Source organism: Mercurialis annua, linkage group LG1-X (genome assembly GCF_937616625.2).
Source record: "Mercurialis annua linkage group LG1-X, ddMerAnnu1.2, whole genome shotgun sequence".
Lineage (NCBI taxonomy): Eukaryota > Viridiplantae > Streptophyta > Magnoliopsida > Malpighiales > Euphorbiaceae > Mercurialis > Mercurialis annua.
The window spans coordinates 7,342,249-7,364,800 of record NC_065570.1 but is presented as its reverse complement, the minus strand read 5'-3'; the positions used below and the strand labels follow the sequence as shown (position 1 = coordinate 7,364,800).

Below are 22,552 nucleotides of genomic sequence, written 5' to 3'. Positions count from 1 at the left end.
CCGGTTGAGAGTAGGCGTAGGAATGAAATGGACCAGACATTTAGGGACAGGCGGAATAGCAACTACTGTAGAAGATGTCTTACATATGGTCATAACCTTAGTTCATGTCCTTTTAGAGTTCAGTGATGTGAGAATTTATGTTTCCATTTACCATGTACTACGGATGTTGTAATTTCATTTGTGTTCTATTAAAATTGAAAATCTGGCAGCTCATTCTATTTTGTGTTTGTTTAGTTATTTAGTTTAATTGATGAAGTTATTTTTATTTAATTTATTCATATTATATGTGAACAAGTGTTTGATATAATTATGATTTAATTGTTTAATAATTTGTATTGAACAAATTGCAGCCATGGCAGCTGCTCACGATCACATGCAGCCGGGTCCTGAAAGACCGGCGCTACTTTTTTTACAGCATGACCATATCTCTCAGGATGTCTGGGATGGCACGGTAACTTACGTTTGCATCTTATTTTTTGTCAACAGTTACGTTTGCAACTTAATTAAATTTTTGAACTAACTTAATGTTTATTTTTTTCAGGGATCTGACGAGGGATTTCTGTCTCGCACTAGCTGTACGACTAGAAGGAGCGCTGTTTTGCCGTTCGCTAGTTTGGACCACCGTATTCGGTCGATGATCGAGCCTACTGGATTTGCAGGCTGTTTTGCTATGCGTCACTACAGCGTCGACATGCAGCTGATCACAGCCCTTGTGGAGAGGTGGAGGCCGGAGACCCACACTTTTCACTTACCCGGCGGAGAGTGCACGGTTACACTACAGGACGTGGCCATTCAGACCGGACTACCAGTAGACGGTCATGCTGTTACAGGAGGTATTGTACATGATTGGGCTGCAGTGGCAGAGAGGGTTTTGGGGATTCCTGCGGGCAGATATCCTGTTAAGCCTGCAAATTCCACAGTCCGGACTTCTTGGATCCTAGAGAGTTTCCCCAACTTCAGTGCGTTACCAGACCAGGCGACTGACGAGCTTGTCCATCAGTACACACGGGCGTATCTCTTGCTCGCTGTCACAGGATTGTGCTTCACTGACCTCGGTAGTGGAAAGACTTCGTTACGGATTCTTCCACTTTTAGAGGACTTGGCGGCAGTTCGGACCTACAGCTGGGGATCAGCGACACTGGCTTACTTATATCACGAGCTTTGCTCATGTTCGTTGCGGTCTGCGAATCGCCGCAACATGGGCGAGCCGTTGTGGATACTGCAGCTGTGGGCATTGGACCGACTTAGAGTTATTGCTCCCGCTCTTGCCGATCCCACTATTTCACCACATCTACCACTGGGCGACAGGTGTGTTTTACTGTTATTTAATATTTTTTAATTTTATTCTATTTCTTAAATATTGACGGATTAATGTGTTGTTGTTCTTGAATAACAGATGGGGAGGCCGGAGAAACGCCAGCCGTGCGGCTCGACACTCGCTGCCTGACATCCGTGTTCGGCTTGACACATCTCGCTACGAAGATGTAAGAAATTATGTTTCGGTTTTATTATCTCGTATGTTAAATAGCTCATTGTGGGAATGTTTTAATACTAAATGTCTTATATTTTATACATGCAGTTTATCTGGCAGCCGTACACTGATGATATGTTGGACACTATCCCAGCGTATTGTTTAGATGGGCGCGCTTTTTGGCGGGCCACGGTTCCACTTATTTATTTTCATATTGTGGAGTGGCACCAGGCAGACAGAGTTCTGCAGCAGTTCGGACTGCAACAGGGTATTCCAGACGCCCCACTTCAGGACCACTCACTACACTCCCTTACCCTGAAGAGCAGCTCATCTTGGATCCAGACACACTCTCACTACATTCGTGTGTGGGACGACCGGCTCCGGTTTGTAATTTCAGGACAGCCCCTCCAGGACCCACCTCATTATCATTCCGAGTATATGAATTGGTTTCGGTATGTCACGCGTCGCTGGATCACACGACAGGGCGCTGAGCTCGGAGCACAGGTATTTTTTTAAATTATATGTTTTTCAATTAATTAATCAATAAATTGTGGGTTAATTTTCTACTTTTTTTAACGTATTATATCTTTATGTGCAGGCCGATTTTGTGGAGCGTGTACGTAGGGATGCTCCTGTTGACACTGAGCTTCGGCGGTTCGCAGCCAGCACACAGAGAGGACCGCCGTGATGTTACATCGCCCCCTATCGAGCCTTCTATACCGCCGCATCGACTACCAGTCATACCTGACGCGCCGATAGATCCGACTACACTGCGACATCGACGGCGACAGCGGCGTCACCCCCCTGCACCACCTCAGCGTCCGACTGATCCTATGCCTCCCCCAGTGGTTTTTCATCCTTTCAGAGGGCATTACTATTACGCGGGGTCCAGCTCTGCACCGCCACCCTTTTCATCGGGTCCTCCTTCTTCTTCTGGCCAGTTTTACGGGGATTCGGCACATCACTATTTTCAGGGGTCGTGTTCATATCCAGTGCCACCAGGACCTTCTTCGCCTTTTGTTCCTCCGCCGCCTGCTTATGTACCACCTACGGTGCCTCCTTTTCAGGTGCAGTGGGATCAGCCTACACAGGGTACACAGGACTTTTCAGCTTCACAGGGACTTCCACAGACACCTGGGACTACAGACTTTCTGTCATATGGTAGCAGTTGGTTAGGTCTAGACAGCATGGAGGCGATGATGTTCCGCCAACAAGGAGAATTTGTTACCCCGCCACCAGCAACGACGAGTACGGCCATTCCCCAGGACCAGCAGGATGACGACGGAGCCGACGACGAGGACGCCGATGCAGGAGAGGGTGATGGTGATGGTCGCCCAGGTCGACGTTACCTCACCATCAGTACAGGCCGTCGGGCGAACCGTAACAGAAACAACTTGCGCTCGAACCTCCCGGTCACTAGTAGATATGACGATAGGACTCCTAGATGATTTCTTTTTTGTACTTTGTACATTATTATCTGATGTGGTAATCTTTTTTAATTTGTAATTTTTATTTTATTAAATATGTTATTGTTATTAAGTATAAATTATATTTGAATATTTGTTAATATAATTATTTTGTAGTATTTTATAAATTTATTTTTGTAGAATGTTATAAAAATTAACTAATTCAAACGTTTTAAATTTAAAAAATTCAGCAATTAAAACGTAATTTTTTTAATAATTTTTTTTTCATTTTTAAATAAATATTTTATTTATTTAAATTTTTTTTAAATGATTACATTAAAATGATTGGGAGAATTTTTCTCCCAATCAGTGCAGTCAGGAATTAAATTCCCTGACTGCACAAAGCAAACCGCGTAACAGTTACGCGGTTTGCCACGTTGGAAAAGCAAACCGCGTAACTGTTACGCGGTTTGCTTTTCCTATGTGGCTCCTCCAGCGAGGAGCCACGTAGGACAGACCGCGGAACTGTTCCGCGGTTTATACAAACCGCGGAACTGTTCCGCGGTCTAGATGACATAAAATGGGAATTACGTAATTTTTGGTGATAATTTCGGAAATAATTAACAAAAAGTAAATTTTATGGTCATTAACCCGGTTTATTGACGTTTGATGTCTAATTGTTTTTTAAAAAATTTACATTAATGTTAAAATTAAGCTAATAAACTGAAAAAATCCTTATCTTTGTTTTAGTTTTCAATTCCACCCCGACCTAGCAATGTTTTTAATTATACCCTATTTTACATTTTTAGTTTTCAATTTCACCCTAAATTAAAAACATTCAATGAATTTATTATTGTAAGAACTAAAATATATAAAACAAATACATTTAAGGATTCGTACACACTTTTTCCATTTGGCTAAATTCAAACAAATCCTCTTACTTAAATAAAATTCAAATAAGTCCTAAAAATAAAAATAAATTAATTTTCTTTTATTTTTTTAGTTTCCGGAGGAGGAGGAGCTGCTCCTCCTACGCCAGCTCTTGGCCTGAGGAGCTGTTGCTCCTCGCTGAGGAGCAGATGCTCCTCGCCTGAGGAGCAGATGCTCCTCGCCTGAGGAGCAGAAGCTCCTCAACGGAGGAGCAGTTCTGCTCCTCCGTTGAGGAGCTGGCGGAGGAGGAGCAGCTGCTCCTCCTCCGGAAATTTTAAAAAATATTTTTTATTTTTTTAATTAATTTAAATATAAATTTTATTTATTTATAAAGAAAAAGATTTTTTGGTATAATTTATAACATTAAATGACTTTTAGATTTTTTAATAAAAATGAAGAATCTATTTTAAATATTAACCAAATAAAAAGAGTTCGATTTAATACATTAGGGTGCAATTGAAATCTAAAAATACAAAATAGGATATAATTGAAAAAATTGCTACTTCAGAAGAAATTAAAAACTAAAACAAGGGTCGGGGTTTTTCAACCCATTAGCCTTAAAATTATATCTCGTGGCTTGTTTTAGTAGCTTATTATTCCGAGAAAATTACACCAAATCACCCAAAAACTCAAAAGTTTGTATAAATCACCCAATTTTTTTTTTGCAAAAATCTCTCAATTTTAAAAGATTCTTTTCATCTCTACCTTTTAATAGTTGTGATTACTATTTTATCCCTATGGTGTATTTTACCTATTGTGTTTTCATTACACCTAATAATTTCTCCTCATTTTATATAAACCGGGCCAATTCAAACCGAACCACCACCGATCAGATCATTATTGGCCGGTCAACGGCCGGACCACCGCCGGATCACCGCGGTCAACGCCGGTCAACGCCCGAACCACCGCGGTCAACGCCCAGACCACCACGGTCAACGCCCAGACCACCACGGTCAACGCCCAGACCACCACCATTACTGGTTTGTGGTCTAACCATTTTTAATGGTTGGACCAATTTTAGTTAGATAATTAAAAATTAAATAAAACACCATTTTGTGGTTGAGGGGATTTGAACCCTTGACCTCTTATAAAAGAGAGGTTGTGCTTTGCCATTAGGGCAAAGGCTAATTGTTGTCAACATTTCTATAATATATATGTATAACTGATTATAAATTTAAATTAACTTATTAGAATGAAATTAATTTATAATATAAATTAAATATCAACTAAATATCAACTTAAATTAAATTTATTATAAGTTTAATATTAAATTAGTCTAATTAAATTTATTTATTTATTAAATATTTATACAATAAAAAAATAAAATATACATATATTTATATTTTATACAATTTATTAATATATAAGTAAAACTAGTAAAAATATTTCACTTTTTAAAATTAAAAAATATAATGGTTTAATGGTCATGGTCGGATATGTGGTAGTGGGACCCCCGTGGTGTGCGAAAACTCAATAAGAACTCAATATAAACTCAATGACGACTTAATGTCAATTCAATGATAAATTAATGTCAACTTCGTTATGTATACTATTAAAAGTAATTTATAATATAACAAATAAACTAATAGTAATTTGAAAGTAAATTATTTAAGGTTTTATTAAAATAAAATAAACCGAAAGTAATTTTAATATAAGTGAACTGAATATTAACTCAATGTCAACTCAATATAAACTCAAAGTAAACTTAATGTGAACTCAATATAAATTCAATATAAATTTAATGTTCACTGAATGTTAATTCAAAGTAAATGTTTTGATAAATAATTATAAATTTAAAATGAAATTATTTTATATTATTATATAAAATTATTTTTCTATAATTTATACTTTTAAAAATAAACTATAGTAGATTGAAAGTAAATTATTTAAGTTTATATTACAGTAATTTGTGTAAATTTAATGTCAACTCAATATGGACTTAATGTCAACTCAATGACGACTCAATATCAACTCAATGTAAACCTAATGTCAACTCAATGTAAATTTAATGTGTTTTAGTAAGTATAATTTTAAAAATTAACTTAATATTAGCTTAATGTAAATTTAATATCAACTCAATGTCGACTCAATGTCAACTCAATGTAATCCTAATATCAACTCAATATAAACCTAATGTAAATCCGAAGTAATTTTTTAGTAAATTATTTTAATTTTAAAATGTAAATTAATATCAACTCAATGTAAACTTAATAACTTAACGTCGACTCAATGTCAACTCAATGTAAACCTAATATCGACTCAATGTCAACTCAATATCAACTCAATGTAAACCTAATGTCAATCCGAAGTAATGTTTTAGTAAATTATTTTAATTTTCAAATGTAAATTAATATCAACTCAATGTAAACTTAATAACTCAACGTCAACTCAATGTAAGCCTAATGGCGACTCTATGTCAACTCAATGTAAACCTAATTTCAATCCAAAGTAATTTTTTAGTAAATTATTTTAATTTTGAAATGTAAATTAATATCAACTGAATGCAAACTTAATAACTGAACGTCGACTCAATGTCAAACTAATGTCGACTCAATGTCAACTCAATGTAAAGCTAATATCGACTCAATGTCGACTCAATATAAACCTAATATCAACTCAATGTAAACTTAATATAAATTAAATTTAATATCAACTCAACGTCGACTCAATGTCAAGTGAATGTAAATCTAATATAAACTCAATGTAAAATTGATGTAAACTACATGTCAATTCAAAGTAAATGTTTTAGTAAATTATTATAATTTTAAAAATTAACTTAATATCAACTCAACGTCGACTTAATATCAATTTAATGACAGCTCAATGTCAACTCAATGTAAACCTAATGCCAATTCAATGTAATCCTAATGTCAACTTAGTGTAAATCTCATGTCAATGCATGCAAACCTAATGTCAACTCAATATAAATTTAATGTCAATCCGAAATAGTAAATTATTTTAATTTTGAAATGTAACTTAATATCAACTCAACGTAAACCTAATGTCAACTCGATATAAACCTAATATTAACTCAATGTAAACTTGATGAAGGTTACATGTCAATTTAAAGCAATTTTTTTAGTAATTTATAATAATTTTAAAAACTAACTTTATATCAACTAAATTAACTTATATAATTTATTTTGAGTTTATATCGAGTTGACATTAAGTTAATTGTGTTTCTAATACATTAATTTATAAATTTATTTTAACTTAATTTACTTTAAGTTAATATTTAATTTACACTAGTATTAATTTAATTAGAATAAATTAATTTAAATTTTAACAAGCGTAATATTTTATTAGTATTTTATAATAATATATTATTTATAATCAACCATTTTAATATGTTTATATTTAGTTTGCTTTCTTATACATTATTAAAGAGTATATGTATATATATTAAAGAGTAATTAAAGACAACAAACATGTCTTGCCTTGATGGTTAGACACATGGACAAAGTGTGAGAGGTCATGGGTTCTATTCCTGCTAATAGCAAATTTGTATTTTATTTAATTCTTTTAAAATCTCACCATTATAGTTGACTGCCGTTGACCGCGGGTTGACTTCTGTTGACTTTTGTTGACCGCAGTTGACCGGCGTTGACCGGCGTTGACCGCGGTGGTCCGGCCGTTGACCGGCGTTGACCGCGGTGGTCCGGCCGGAATTTGGCCGGTGGTCCGGCCGGTCGGACCGGAATTTGGCCGGTGATCGGTGGCGGTTGGTTAGATTGTCTAACCAAATCTAGATTTGCCACATGTCATCATTTGATTGACTCAAACATAGACCAATGAAATGTTGACAAATACCAAGGACTAGGGGTGTGCATTCGGTTAAACCGAACCGACCGAACCGAAATTTTTGGTTTTTTTAAGAAACTGAACCGAACCGAAATCTGTCGGTTCGGTCGGTTATTTCGGTTCGGTTCGGTTTTTCGGTTCGGTTTACGTGTAAAAGTGACTGAAATTTTTTTACTCTAAAAACCGAACCAAACCGACCAACCGAAAATATTCTACTTTTTCAAACCGAACCGAACCGAATTTGTCGGTTCGGTTCGGTTATTCGGTTTCGGTCGGTTTTTGCACACCCCTACCAAGGACAATATTGTCTCATTTTCTTTTATTTTGGGTTAAACTTTTCATTTTTTTTTTGAGAGATTTTTGTCAAAATCAAAATGGTGAGGGAAAAGTGAAACACCATAGTATTTTTAGGGGGATTTGTGTAAAAAACCCTATTATTCCTAACATTATAATGTTTGAACTCATTCTATTTTTGTCTTATACTAACTTATACTAACCATCATTAGATGTGTTTGTGTGCTATTATCCTAATTTATTAGACAAACAGACGGCACAAAACATGAAGACGGCATCGTGGGAACAATAGTAGTCATGCCGTTTAGTATTTCCGTAGTTTCGATTTGAAAATCATGTATAGTATAATAAGGGTCAATTTGCCTCCGGCATTTAGCACAAAATATCAATTACAGCCAACTCCATAGTTTTAAAAAATAAAAAATTTAAATTGGATATTTTGGCTCGTTTTTTATCTTCAAATGAGGTGTTAAAAAATAATTGGAGCATTTTATACATATTGAAAATAATGTAACAGAAAATTATTAGACAATTTAAAACTAAAAAGGTAAAACGAACTGAAATACCAAATTTATGGTGTCTTTTTTTAAAATCCAGAAATTTAATCTTAGTTTTTATCAATTAATTCGGTTAGTTTAATTGGTTTAGTTTGGTTAATAAATTTTGGTTTGATTACAATTTGGAGTCTAAAATTTTTAGTTAACATAAAATTTTATCAATTTTATTTTAATAATTTTATTTATATTTTTAACGGTTTAATTGAATTAACCGACTTATCCGATCGATTAAGTTTTATACTTTTAAAATTTTCATTTATTTGATTAATTCAACCGGTTCTATTAAGAACAAAAATAATTTAGTTAATTCAATTTTAATTATATTAATCAATTTTCACCAAATAAATTGATCTATAATTTATAATGCTTTAAAACTTGATCTAATACAGAATGTTTGATTAAAAAACAAATGGACCATGAACTTTATTCATTAAATAAAATAGTGTAATGATCATTCCACCATTAAAAAAAATCTAAACCTCTCACATGCTATAATTTACACTTTCGTCATCTTTATTTAAAAAATAAACTAGATGGTTCTTCATTTTTATTTATATTAACATCATAATCTTTCTGTTTATTTTTTGTTTTAGTTAACTAAGTCAAAATACTTAACTAAATAAATTTCAATTACAATTTAATCCTTAAATTTATTTTGAAACAAATATAAATATAATTATATTTTATGAGATTCGATGGCTTTAATAAATTCGATTTAATATCATTTCATTTTTCTTTCATTGAATTTTTTTATTTTTTTAAGATTCGATGGCTTGATAAATTCGATAATTTATTCTTGAATCTAACCAATCCAAAGTAAAGAAATCTACATATCCAAATTCATGTACTTCATCAATCAATTTTCTTTTTCTAAAGATAAATTGACATCGAAAATCCAGAAACTGAAACATACACAATTAGAACATTGAGTAAACAGAAAACTGAAATAGAAAATTATTAACAAGACATAACAATCATAAAATAGTTACAATATAAGTAAGATTATAGTTTGGATTTAGGGGTGTTTTGGGCAGCAGTAGTATCATAAACTTTAAGGAAGAAACGAGCTGGAGGAATTGATAAATTGGTTTGAAGAACATGGCCTAAGGTAGAAATTAGATTTCTCTTAACTTCTTTGTTGATCCCACCCATTGACACTACCTCTGCATATGCTGCTGGCTCTTTGTTTCCATTGAATGATATTCCTACTGATCCTTTTAGTATCACCATCACAAACTGCAGCAATACATGCATTAATACATAAATTATCAAAAGTATAGCACCGTTAAGATATTCCGCATTAGAGTGTTTGTAAATTTTAATTTCTTCTTTACATTCTATGCACGTGGCTCGTAAGATAACTCTAATGATGTACGGAAATCTTAAGGAATGCGCGTTTCTCTATTTCAAAAATATTTCTGTATCAGAACTCTCAAAAACTCATAGAAAATATTTAGCGTCTCTGCGAATAATAAAAGTAGATATCTATTTCCTAATAAGAATCCTGTTTCTAAAAAAAAAGTCTTAAAAGATTATGGATTACCTTTAGTTGTGATGTATCAACACCCTCTATCTTTTAAGTTTCCTTGGATTATGTTTACACTGGCCCAAAAACGAGCTCATACGGGTTAATTCGGGTTTTTAAGCCCAAAAGCCATCAATTATCCTTTTATTTTATCTTAGCTTGGTATTTATCCTTTTAGTCATTATCTTATTTTTTCATTATCTTAGTTATTTAGCTTAGTATTTATCTAAATAAGAGATTGTATCTCATTAGACTAGATTTTCTATTTTAGGGTTTGTCCCCTATAAATAGCTAGTTTTAAGTTTGTATTAGACACAACTCAAATTATCAATAAAAAACAAACTTCAAAGCCCTGCGCTTTTCTATCCCCAACCCCCGCGGTTGGTTAACTTAGGAGTAGGAGTAGTTCAAATATTAATCTCGCCTGGGTTTCTTAACCTCCAGATTAATGTTTTAATTTAGATAAATCAAACCCTGTTCAACTTTTCGGACCGAACCGGTTAAAGCATCGATCCACACAGTACCCATCTATAAATTCAAAGATTCGAGTTTGGAAATATTTCCACGCGAACATCTTTTGGCGACTCCACTGGGGACGCGTTTATGGTGAGCACAAAAACTGGAACGACGAAGGAAAGTTACAGGTGCACTTGTTAACATAGCCGAGTCCAATCTGAAGTAGGTCGCACATCGTCAGGCGATTCAAACTCAGGCTTGGAAGCGATCATGACAAAGGGTGACAAGTCAGGGTTACGGCTGCCTGGGGACCTACGCACCCCCCGCTAGAACAATGACTGTCGAGTTACAGCCGCATGGGGACTTACGCACCCCCCGCTGGGACAAAGACCGTCGACCTCGTAGTCAAGTATCTGAACCAAGTATATGAGGAGGAGACAAATGATTATGTCCGCGACCTACCTCCCACTCGCCCTTCAGGGTCATGCGCCGATTTCATAAGTGATGAGATAGCCCAAAATATCGGCGGGTACTTGATGGGCGATTAATCAGATGGGCGAGGCCATCAAAATAGTGATGAATGGTCACACGATCATTTAAAGGGAGATAAAGGCGGATCTTGGTAGCTTAACAAGTGTTCATGGAATCATTGACGGAAGTCTTGTCGGGGCGATGTATCGTCTAGACCGCCAATAGAGTGGCCGAGTTGCCCTAAACATCGAATAGATTTGGAGTTCAGGGAGTATCGGCCAAACAAGGGCATCAACCCAACGGGTTCGGCATCCAAAATGGGTCAATGAGTATTTGAATCACCCATATGCCGAGTCTTCATATAGGGATGAGTATGTTGGGTACTAGAGGGTCTAATCTGAAGAAGGTTGCGCATCGTCAGGCGATTCAAACTCAGGCTTGGAGGCGATCATGACAAAGGGTGACAAGTCAGGGTTACAGCTGCCTGGGGACCTATGCACCCCCCGCTAGAACAATGACTGTCGAGTTACAGCCGCTTGGGGACTTACGCACCCCCCGCTGGGACAAAGACCGTCGACCTCGTAGTCGAGCATCCAAACAAAGTACATGAGGAGGAGACAAATGACTATGTCCGCGACTTACATCTGACTCGCCCCTCAAGGTCACGAGCCGATTTCATAAGTGTGATGAGATAACCCAAAAATCGGCAGGTACTTGATGGGCGATGAATCAAGTGGGTGAGACCAAAATAATGATGGGTGATTACACGGTCATTCAAATGGAGATAACGGCGAATACTAGTATCTCAATCATTGGTGAAAGTCTTGTCAGGGCAACCTATCATCAAGGATGCCAATACAAGGGCCGAGTTGCCTCAAACATCAAATGGACTCAAAAATCCATGGGGTATCGGCTGAGCAAGGGTAACAACCCAACAAACATCCAAAATTGGTTAGTGAATATTTGGATTCGCCATTATAACGATTTTTCATAGAGGGGCGAGTATAATAGGTACAAGAAGGAGAGTACCAAGTTCTCAACCCCCAAGTCTCCAGGTGCCGAGTCCTTAGCCTTCAAATCCTTAGAAGCTGAATACTACACCAATTATTCGGGGTTGGGCGAATCTAAATATTGAGGGCACGATCCGTCACTATCCACCTTGATGGGTTCTTTCAAGTTAACCACGTCGGCGATCATTTAGAATGAAGTCGATAGAGGGTGAGTATTAGTTGCACCAACAAAGGGCGAGTACCAACTCCTCAATTATAATGTCCTCAGGGCGAGTATTGTAGGTGTAAAAGGGTGAGTAACAAGTTCTTAGGTGTTGAGTACACAGGTGATCCATATAACTTTTGGCGAAGTGGGTTGCACATTGTCAGGTGATCCATATACCTTTAGGCGAGTCACGATGCTGGGGGCATGACGAAAGTCTTGTTAGGGTAACATATCACCGAGATTGCCAATAGAAGGGCCGAGTTACCCCAAACACCAAATAGGCTCAGAGTCCAAGAGGTGTCGGCTAAATGAGGGCAACATCCAAACAAGTCCGCCGTCCTAAACAAGTCAAAAATGCCGGGGGTCAATAGCCAATTGTCATTCACTTTGATGAGTCCTTCTAAATTGATTCTTTGAAATTTGGGCGATCTAGTGGGTGATTATTTTGTATGGCGAGGTGATTGGGCATCTCAATAAAGGAGTTCTTGAACCTTTAGAGGGCTAGTATTATCAACTCCTAGAGGGCGAGTACAAAGCTCTCAGTCCCCAATAAAATGGGCGAGTCATGAGGTTAAGATTGTGACGTTACCCAATTCATTTTGCAATAAAACGGGTGAGAGGGCGATTCTTGTGCTGAACTTCTTAAGATCAAGAAGTGGTGGTATCATGGCCTCTTAAGATCAAGTGGTGGCATCATGGCCATATATGGCGATTCAATGTTGGTTATCGAATGGGTGATGGGCGATCTTTTAAGGGCGAGTCAAAGTACTTTGAGGCACGGTCGATCACTAGCCACATTTATGGGCGATACGGCGTGGCTATCATCCAAAATGAAAGCAAGGCAACACTTGGGTGATGATTTTGTGTGGCGAGGTCCTCAAGTGTGGAGCCCTCAAATGGTGAACCCTCAACCTCTGAGCTCTCAACCTTTGCGTCTACTCAACCGCCAAAGGGCGAGTACTAGGTTTTTTTGGCGAGGTATGGGCATCTCAGCGAAGAAGGTTGTGTTTAAGGACTTATCTTTTGCAATCTTCTGATAATGAGATTTCATTAGCACAACCAGAGGGCGAGTATCGATTACTTGGTATTGGGTGAATCAAGATGTTGAGGGCACGACCAATTACTAGCCACCTTGATCAGGCCTACAAAATTGACTGAGGTTGGGTGATTCATGATCAAGACAACTTACAATGGATGAGTGCACGGTGAAATTTGGGCGATTTAAGGTCAAGCTGGTCATCTTACATGAGAGCAAGAGGAGAAGTGGGCGATGATGTTAAGAATGTGCTTATCAAATTTAAACAATAAGGGCGATCAATAGACTACATTATAGACATATGGGTTGGCAAGTTTTAGCTCACTGTTACACATTTAAATTCGCCCGATTACTTGAGGTTATGAGAGGACAATTGCCTAAAAACGCAAGATGTGATATGGGGGCACTATGCAATGATGGCGATTAAATGATGGAATGATATAAAACCTTAACACGTGGTCGGGCGAGTCAATAATATGGCGAGTATATTATGGTAAATCAAATGAAAGACAATGGCCGATTAAATGAGATTAAATGTTGGAATATCAAAATAATCGGTCAAGAAATGATTGAGCATCTGAAATGTTAATTGAAGGCTATTTAATGGTCAAATTCACGCCCAATTGGAAGATTAAAGTGGATATAGCATAGTGACGTGGCGATTCAAGAGTATGAAGTCTATAGTGTGATCAGGGCGAGGAAGAATGGAATGGATTTGTTGAAATAAGTGAGTGCAACATGATTATTTGAAAATTTGAAACGTGGCCAATCATATACATGCAACTTCAACTCTTACTAAAAATCATGGTCTGGATTGTTGATAATGGTTGGCCATACAAATATTCATCCACTTTCTCAGATTTAATCGGCCAGTTAAATGTTTGGTAATTAAAGATGTCCTTTATAAAAGACATGGCCGATTTTAGCCACATACAAACATCATATTGATTTTTTCATTTATGGAACAAACATTTCGATCGGCCGAACATTTATCATTCTCAAGTCTTATGGTAAAGAGGCCGATCAATTTTACATACAGTTATAAAATATCTGATCGTTCAAATAAATATCTGAGTATTAAAATTAATTTTTCGGTCTAAATGACCGATTACCAAATAATTTGAGACAAGTGATAAATATACGTCTTTTCTCCTTTCTTGACATCAAGCTAAAAAGACGTAGGGGGCATTGTTTACACTGGCCCAAAAACGAGCTCATACGGGTTAATTCGGGTTTTTAAGCCCAAAAGCCATCAATTATCCTTTTATTTTATCTTAGCTTGGTATTTATCCTTTTTAGTCATTATCTTATTTTTTCATTATCTTAGTTATTTAGCTTAGTATTTATCTAAATAAGAGATTGTATCTCATTAGACTAGATTTTCTATTTTAGGGTTTGTCCCCTATAAATAGCTAGTTTTAAGTTTGTATTAGACACAACTCAAATTATCAATCAAAAACAAACTTCAAAGCCCTGCGCTTTTCTATCCCCAACCCCCGCGGTTGGTTAACTTAGGAGTAGGAGTAGTTCAAATATTAATCTCGCCTGGGTTTCTTAACCTCCAGATTAATGTTTTAATTTAGATAAATCAAACCCTGTTCAACTTTTCGGACCGAACCGGTTAAAGCATCGATCCACACAGTACCCATCTATAAATTCAAAGATTCGAGTTTGGAAATATTTCCACGCGAACAGATTATATTATGGATTTATTATAATTGCGAAACTCTAAAATACTAATTTCAATTGTAGTTATGAAAATTATATAATTATTAATTAGTTATGAACTCAAAGTTTGATTAGATTCAAATGATTTATTATTAACAGTCAGAATATTTAATTTGTATGAAAATATATGTTTTACAAATTAAATTTAATATTTGCAAAATTTTGTAATTTTTCATATTTTTAGATATATCCTTGTATTTTTATTATTGACACATTTCTCCGACTTTTTTGTTTTCCATATTTTAGAGAAGGTCGTTCCGCAGTGTCCGCTTCAGTTTCTATTTCCGTTTTCGTTTCCGTGCAACATATTGACTTGTCAATATATATTTTAATTAAATTCATTGTAATAATACCAATTTTATATAATTAATATTAAGTTAGTGAGACTTTTTTTGGAGACGTACAAAATAATTTAACTTATTAATTTTTAAAATTAATTGACAAGAATAACTTTTACTTATAGTTTATTTATATTAATTATTATAATGATATCAATGTGTTTTATTTATAATCAATATTAAATTAATTACGACTTTTGTTGGATTAGAAAATATTATATGCAAAAAAATTTAGTTGTAGTTTTTGTAAAGATCAATACTACAGAAAAGCACATCCATGATGTAAATTCCTCAAAATGCAAAGATTATAGTTTATAATTATAAGAGTCCAGCTATATATCTAAATATTTAGTTCTAGTTATTTTGGATATTAAATAGACCCAGATCTATTTCATATGAACTCTTTGACTACACACGTAATTAACATTCTCAACTATCAATTAATTAATGTAATATAGTACTGGGGCATGTATGAAAATTTTATGTCTGCTGTTGGTTTCAGTTTGCAGGCCCCCGGCTCACAGTTTTAAAAATTAAAAATGGAACCAATCGATTTCGGTAAAAATTCCGGTATCGGGCAGTTTGAAAAATCCAAAAAATAATTGTTCATATATAATTTAAAATCGATTTTAATTTTTTCTAGTTTTAATCCAAAGAAATAAAATAAAAATGGAGGTAAAAATTAGTAAAATTTTACAATGGAAGTAAGATTCACATCATTAAATAACAGCTATAAATTAACTAATAAAAAAATGTTAAGAACATATGTAGAGAGAGTATGTTACTTGCCTTTACTTTCAAAATCAAATAGAGCCGAACTAGTAAACATTGTCAAAGACTCAAATATTAATTAGTAATAGCATTCATTCTAAAAATGTCAACTATAGCCCTAATCAGTCTAGGTTATTAAATACTCTTAATTAATTATAACAAATTATGACAATTAATTATGATAAAAGATAATTTTGTTTATATTGCCTATTTGAATATACACTGTTTATGGCATGGGTATCTGGTCCACCCGCCCAAGTCCGTCCTTTTAGGCTGGGCTGGGCATTAATTTTTTTATCATAAGGCCGGCCCGAGTCCAAAAAAAGTCGGCTATTTTATGGGTCGGTCGGATTTTCACTTTTTATAATTTTTCAAGTCAGTCAAAAAAAACTCCTGTCTGAGGCTGCATATCAAGAGTTTAAGGGCTGGATTTGGATAGCACATATGAAACACAAACCGAACTTGGGCTTACATAAAAATTAATAGCCCGTCAAGTCCGATACGAATATGTCCCATGAATATGTCTATTGGAAATCGAAACTGCCAGTTAAAAATCGAAACTAAAACTTGCAGTTACGGTTCCACAAAATGAAAAATCACTCCGGAATCCATTCTTCCACAGTTTCGGGCCAGTTCGAGCTTATTTCAAAATGTAACCAGTTTCAAGCCTATTTTAACCAGTTTGGCTTTAGGCCAAAACGGACCATAGCCACCTCTACGAACATGTTCATATGTGAACATGGCTCTAAACAGAAACAAAATAACTTGGATTGCAATTCTGTAGTGTGATTTTGACATTTAGATTACACCCAAAAAGTTATCCTTTTCGATAGTTACTGCATTGATGGCATGAAAATAGCCACTTGAGCCTGTTTGGTGTACATGCTAGATTTATTTTGCTTTCTATTTTCATTTTTTTTAATAAGCTCATGATAACATCATTTAACTCTCTTAATTTATAAATTTGGAAAATCTATTTGTATGTATTAAAAAATAAAATGATGAATAAATATTTTAATAAAATAAAGTTTAAAATAAGAACAAAAATAACTAAATACATAATTAAAATTAAGTAAGAATTTAGCTAGCAATTAAAGAAAAGAAAGTTTTTTAATATTTTGGACCCAAGAAAAAATATAGCTACGGGACCTCTTTTCTGGCCAACCTAATTGGACCGTGTTGCATAATAATGCAGTTCACTGTATCTTTATCCCCGCAATAGTTTTTGTTTCCGACGACGGCGTACGGACAATGAAGGAATATGCAAAATTGTACTAAAATTATGAGAAATGAAAGAGAAGAGAAGTCTTACGTGTTCAGGCTTTCCGATGATGGTGGCGACAGCTTTGGTGGCGTCGGAGAAAATGGGATCGGTGTCGACACCGTCGAGGTTAAGGTTGGTAGAGATGTAAAGGCAAGGCATCGTGTCTTATCAATTAGTGGTTGGTTCTTGTATAAAGTTTCTCAAGTAGAAGTTGCAGAAGAAACAAATTTATTAAAAACTGAGGTGCGAGCCTAAATTTGATGTATGGGTTGCTACAATGTTGGCTTATATAATGCTCAATTTTTGGTTGTATACATTTATGATGTTAAATATGTCTAAGTAAAAAAGTTAAATCTCTACTTTCTTTTTTAATTTATCGGATCTCATTAAATTGAATATGAAACAGTTACATTTGTAAAAAAATTGGGATAATTTGAAAACTAAATCTGATGACCTGACATGGGACAATATGCTGCCTGATTCGCAGACCTTACTTACGAAAATAAAAATAAATTACTAACTGTTTCGCGAATTAAGTGCAGTCTTCAATGACTTTTCGTTCAAACTTCTTCAAACACCCGCAAACTCACAACATCCGATTCAATAGCTCCTTCTAAGAAAGAGACAACAACTCCTTTTAAAAAGGAGACAACAAACCTTTCACAGAGAAAGAACAACAAACCTTTCACAGAAAAAGGACAAAATAAAACATCCATAAAAAAGACAAACAATAAAATATAAATAAAACTAGTATAACTCATAGACGAATCCATTTTGTTAATGAAAGATCTTCAATCTATCGTCGCTTCTTGATAATTGAATTGTGATTCGTGATAAATTTTAATCCGTCAGAAAAATAAAAAAGAATTGACTATTTATTATATTCTATAAAATTAAAATAAGATAAATAAAAGGGGTGGCCACCATCAGTAGAAAAATTAAGCCATTGACGGCTGCCGAAGAAAAAATAAGAAAAAAGCTATAGGCGGTTAGGGTTTGTTAGAGAGAAAATAGAAGAGAAGGAGGCAGTTACATCTCTACTTAATCCAATAATTTTATGTTTTATATTAATTAAATTTGATTAATATAAAAAATATAATTTTGTATCATGGGTTATTTTTAAAATAAATTATTATATTTTAAAAAACCATAATGATTTGTTAATAATTTTATTTTATAAAATTTAAGGGTACTGGCTAAACAAATACTAGTGTTTTATCTTATTAGCGATTTAAGTCTAACGTTAAAAAAGTTACGAAATAAATTCTAACCTTCCCAATTTTTTCATTCGTAGCCTCATTTCGAATTCCAGTCATTTTGATATCTTTTTTAGGCTACATAGTGCAAAAATACAAAGTTCTGGATTATTTTTTTTGCAATATTTTAAGATGTTGACATTTAATATGTCAATAATATGAGTGCCATATAGGTAAATAATTGCCGGAAAACAGTTTGGGCTACAAAATGCAAAAATACCAAAATTTTGGGTTTTATTTATTATGTTTTAAAATGTTGGGATTAATAATGCCAATAATAGAATACAGTAATAAATCATATTTAATGGAAAATATGGCCCTCCTGATCGGTAGTGGAAAATTAAATATTAATTATCCTGTTGACAAAAAAAAAATGAAAATTAAATATTCAGTCTTGATGGATTCCGACATTTCGACGGCGTTAATCCTGCAAAACAGTGTAGATGGCTAATCGGATGGTTTGTCCGATTTAGCTCTCCGATGCTTTAGTCAGTTTAGACTTAAGGGAGAATAATTGTAGTTGTGAATATCTGTATTTTAGGCATACTTCAAACTCTTTATGTAGTGCTAGTGAGAGATTACCTTATAGCATCTAAATAGGAAAGGGATTCCTATTTAACATTAGAATTCAAATAGAAAAGGGATTCACATTTGACATGTAAATCTATTTAGGAATGTGTTTCATGTTCTTCTAAAATATTGATCTTCTAAAATCTCCCTTATTTTCGGTACTAAATCATATTCAGATTCTTCAACGAGTCTCGAGATTCGTCTCGGTGGACAAATACCATAAAACTCGGCTCATAATATTCCAGTTTCCATCGAGTCTAATGTTTATAAAGAAATTACAAAAAGAGAAACCTAAATTACATATTTCAGCTAAATTTATCATTATTCAACACTTTTTACGATTTATTATATGACATCATGCTCAAGTTGGAATTATCAGTTTGAGACGCAAGAATAGCAACAATTAGAAAACCCGCAAAAAATTTCTAAAAAAAAAACCCACGAATTACCAATACTATCAATTAATTTAAATCCGAATACAAATTAAATTTATTGTAAAATTAGATACCACGAATAATTTTTTCTTGTGGTGATTTTTTTTCCTTTAATCTGAATTTAGTTTTTAATTCATTTCCAATCTCTCAAAAAGTCAAGCCTAACTTCCTCTAAATCTAAATTTATTACTACATATACTCTAGTTCTATTTAAAAAAACAATCAATCTCATTATAGGATGGAGCCAACCCTAACCTAAGAATAGTATCATCCCTAATTTATCTTTTCATAAGGAGATGTATCTAAATTTATTTCACTCTAATTTTGTATGTAATGGATTATGGATTTATAGTTATAAAATCCATTTGATATTTCGATTTTCATAGTGTCATATTAGCTCAAATGCTATAAGCGCTAAGCAGCAAACTGCTAGGTCGTGGGTTCGATTCCTCCCACAAGCGCTCCCCCTCCCCAAATTATCAAAAAAAAAAAAAGATGGCAACATTATTGCAAATTTGAGTTTTTTCTTTATTTGTAGTGAATGTTCTAAACACAAAAACAACTTCTGAATTCAGCTTCTGAGCATGGAGCTGTGAAAGCAGGAGGCACAAGCATTTGTTTTTGCTATAGAATAATACATTTATCATACTTAATGGACAATGTGGCCCTCCTGATCACTAATGAAAAATTAAATATTCAATCTAATCAATATAAAGAAATTTCAAGAAGAAAAACCTAAATTAATCATTTAATTCCAAATTTACCATCATTCAGAATCCCATTATTAAACATTTTGAAAATGTATAATTTAATAGTATTTTCCATTATCAATAGGCAAGTGGAAACACATAAGTTCTTCCACATTCCGGCGCCAAGGCGACATGGGTGATCTTAATTATGAGCAAACATATTTTGATAAAATTAAAATATGAATTAATAGATTACAGGATTTAGTGGGATTATAATATGTAAATATAAGCATCTAAAAGAGGAAAATGTAATGGACAAAAAGGATAGTACAAATTAAAATGTCTAAGCACTACATAATATAATAAAACTAAAGCAAATTATTATGTGGTCTCTAGCATTTATTAAAATTCACATTTACTCCTTTTTATTTGAAAATCAAATAATGCACTCCTTCATTTTTATTTCTATCAACATTTTAATCATTCTGTCCATTTTTAGTGTTAGTCAACAAAATTAAAAAATTAAAAAATATAATAATTTTCAAATGTATAATACGAAATTTTTGATAAAAAAAGTGAAGGATAAACTCGTTGATGAAAATAAAAAAGAAGGTTATATAATTTCATTGACTCGATTGACTAACAATAAAAATGCATGGAACAACTAAATCATTGATAAAAATAAAAATAAAAGATCATATCGTTTGATTTTCAAAAAGAAAAAAATTAATTGTAAAGAGTCTTATAATAATTTGCTCTTAATATCTCTTAATAGGGGGTGGACAAAAAAATCGGTCAAACCGATTAATCAAATAAAATATATTTTATAATTTACACATGTAAAAATTGTAAACACGAAAATATATTTCAAAAATATTTACCCAATTGAAGTAGGAATTTAATAATTACATAGAATGGAAATTAAAGTTTAATTATTATACTATTTTAAAAAAATTATCTATAAATTTTCTCTTTTTTGTATCTAATATTTTTTCATGGTTACATGGTTAAAAACAGCAAAACTGAAAAATCAAACCGTTTTAAATGATTAATCAATTTAATAGTTAACCGTTTAAAATTTTAAGTTCAGATCTTTAATTTTAAAAATTGTACTACTATAAACCGATTTATAAATTATCCTCGTGAACCGGTTAACTGGTCCATATCCACCCCTATCTCTTAATGAGATAATGGACCATTTTCTTGATGGCTTCCCTCAAGCCCCACCATAGCTAATGCTAAATGTAAGGCAAAATCTATATAGACACCCCTATATTTTACCAATTTTGTTAAGGAAATTTCTACTTTAAAATTATCCATGTCAAAGTCTCTGTAATTATCAAATTCCGATTATGACATCATTTGGTGGACGAAATTTAGCAAGTGAAGTTCACTTGCGTTATATGAGATTGTTAAAAAAAAAATCTGATTTTTTTTAACTTTTAACCCATAGAAAATGAATAAAATACACATGAAATAGAAAGATCTCTAATTAATTTCTTTTTTTATTTTTCTTTTAATTTATTTTTCACTTCATCATCTTCACTTGATGAAAGTAGCTATTATGCTGGTGTCTTTATCAATGGTAATCCAGCAACACAAACAACGACAATATAAAACAAAACCAATAAAATCTTAAAATTTAAAATTAAACTGAAGAAAATAAAAATCCACTTCAATCTAGCAATATTATGGTATCGCAAAGGGGTGAGCATTGGCCGATTAACCGGTCCACGAGAGTAATTTGTAAACCGGTTCATAGCAGTACGGTTTTTAAATTTAAAACCTGAACCTAAAATTTTAAACGGTTAACCATTAAAAACAGTTTGATTTTCGGATTTGCGGTTTTTAACCATGTAAGCATTAAAAAAATTAGATACAAAAAAGATAAAATTTATAGATAAAATTATAAAAATAGTCTAATAATTAAATTTTAATCTTCATTTTATTCAATTATTAAAATAAAAATCTTATATATTGCTATTTCAATTAGGTAAATATTTTATTTTAAAAAATAAAATTCTTTTAAAATATTATTTATGTACATATATACATATTCTTCTAAAATAAAAATATATTCCTAAACAAATATTTTTTTAAATATATTTTTGTATTTAAAATTTGTATATGTGTAGCTTACAAAATGTATATTATTTGAATTATTAAAAACGTATGTATGTTTATATATATAATTTATAAAAATATATATTATTTATAAACCGGTTAACCGATTAACTGCGGTTTTTAGAACTATAAACTGAAACCTAAACTCTTGAACCGGTTTATCGCATTTTTCGGTTCTGTTTTGCGGTTTCAGTTCGGTTAATCAATTTGACTAGA

At 33.4% G+C, this 22,552-nt stretch overlaps 3 protein-coding genes across 3 annotated transcripts; 2 read left to right on the top strand and 1 right to left on the bottom strand.

Annotated features, from left to right (window-relative positions):
• The first annotated feature begins 316 nt into the window (after window positions 1–316).
• On the top strand, window positions 317–2,159 carry LOC126686638 (serine/threonine-protein phosphatase 7 long form homolog). The gene is made up of 5 exons (XM_050380807.1): window positions 317–451; window positions 542–1,308; window positions 1,397–1,484; window positions 1,580–1,975; window positions 2,070–2,159. The coding sequence occupies exons 1-5, from the start codon at window positions 353–355 to the stop codon at window positions 2,157–2,159; spliced, it is 1,440 nt and encodes a 479-aa protein (XP_050236764.1). The 5' UTR covers window positions 317–352.
• Window positions 2,160–2,304: 145 nt separating this feature from the next.
• LOC126686558 (uncharacterized) lies at window positions 2,305–2,919 on the top strand. Its single transcript, XM_050380713.1, has one exon. It carries the CDS (start codon window positions 2,305–2,307, stop codon window positions 2,917–2,919), a length of 615 nt encoding a protein of 204 aa, XP_050236670.1.
• Window positions 2,920–9,384: 6,465 nt separating this feature from the next.
• Window positions 9,385–17,528, bottom strand: LOC126666111 (uncharacterized). Its single transcript, XM_050359067.2, has 2 exons — window positions 17,312–17,528; window positions 9,385–9,695 (listed from the first exon to the last, which is right to left on the bottom strand). Exons 1-2 carry the CDS (start codon window positions 17,420–17,422, stop codon window positions 9,462–9,464), a joined length of 345 nt encoding a protein of 114 aa, XP_050215024.1. The 5' UTR covers window positions 17,423–17,528; the 3' UTR covers window positions 9,385–9,461.
• Between the last annotated feature and the right edge of the window lie 5,024 nt (window positions 17,529–22,552).

Bases quoted from the DNA above. Each gene is read 5' to 3' on its own strand.
- LOC126686638 (XM_050380807.1), top strand. From the start codon at position 353: ATGGCAGCTGCTCACGATCACATGCAGCCGGGTCCTGAAAGACCGGCG. The intron at 452-541 runs GTAACTTACGTT...TATTTTTTTCAG, and splicing joins AGGATGTCTGGGATGGCACG to GGATCTGACGAGGGATTTCT. The intron at 1,976-2,069 runs GTATTTTTTTAA...CTTTATGTGCAG, and splicing joins GCGCTGAGCTCGGAGCACAG to GCCGATTTTGTGGAGCGTGT.
- LOC126686558 (XM_050380713.1), top strand. From the start codon at position 2,305: ATGCCTCCCCCAGTGGTTTTTCATCCTTTCAGAGGGCATTACTATTAC.
- LOC126666111 (XM_050359067.2), bottom strand. From the start codon at position 17,422: ATGCCTTGCCTTTACATCTCTACCAACCTTAACCTCGACGGTGTCGAC. The intron at 9,696-17,311 runs GTAAGACTTCTC...GTATTGCTGCAG, and splicing joins TCATCGGAAAGCCTGAACAC to TTTGTGATGGTGATACTAAA.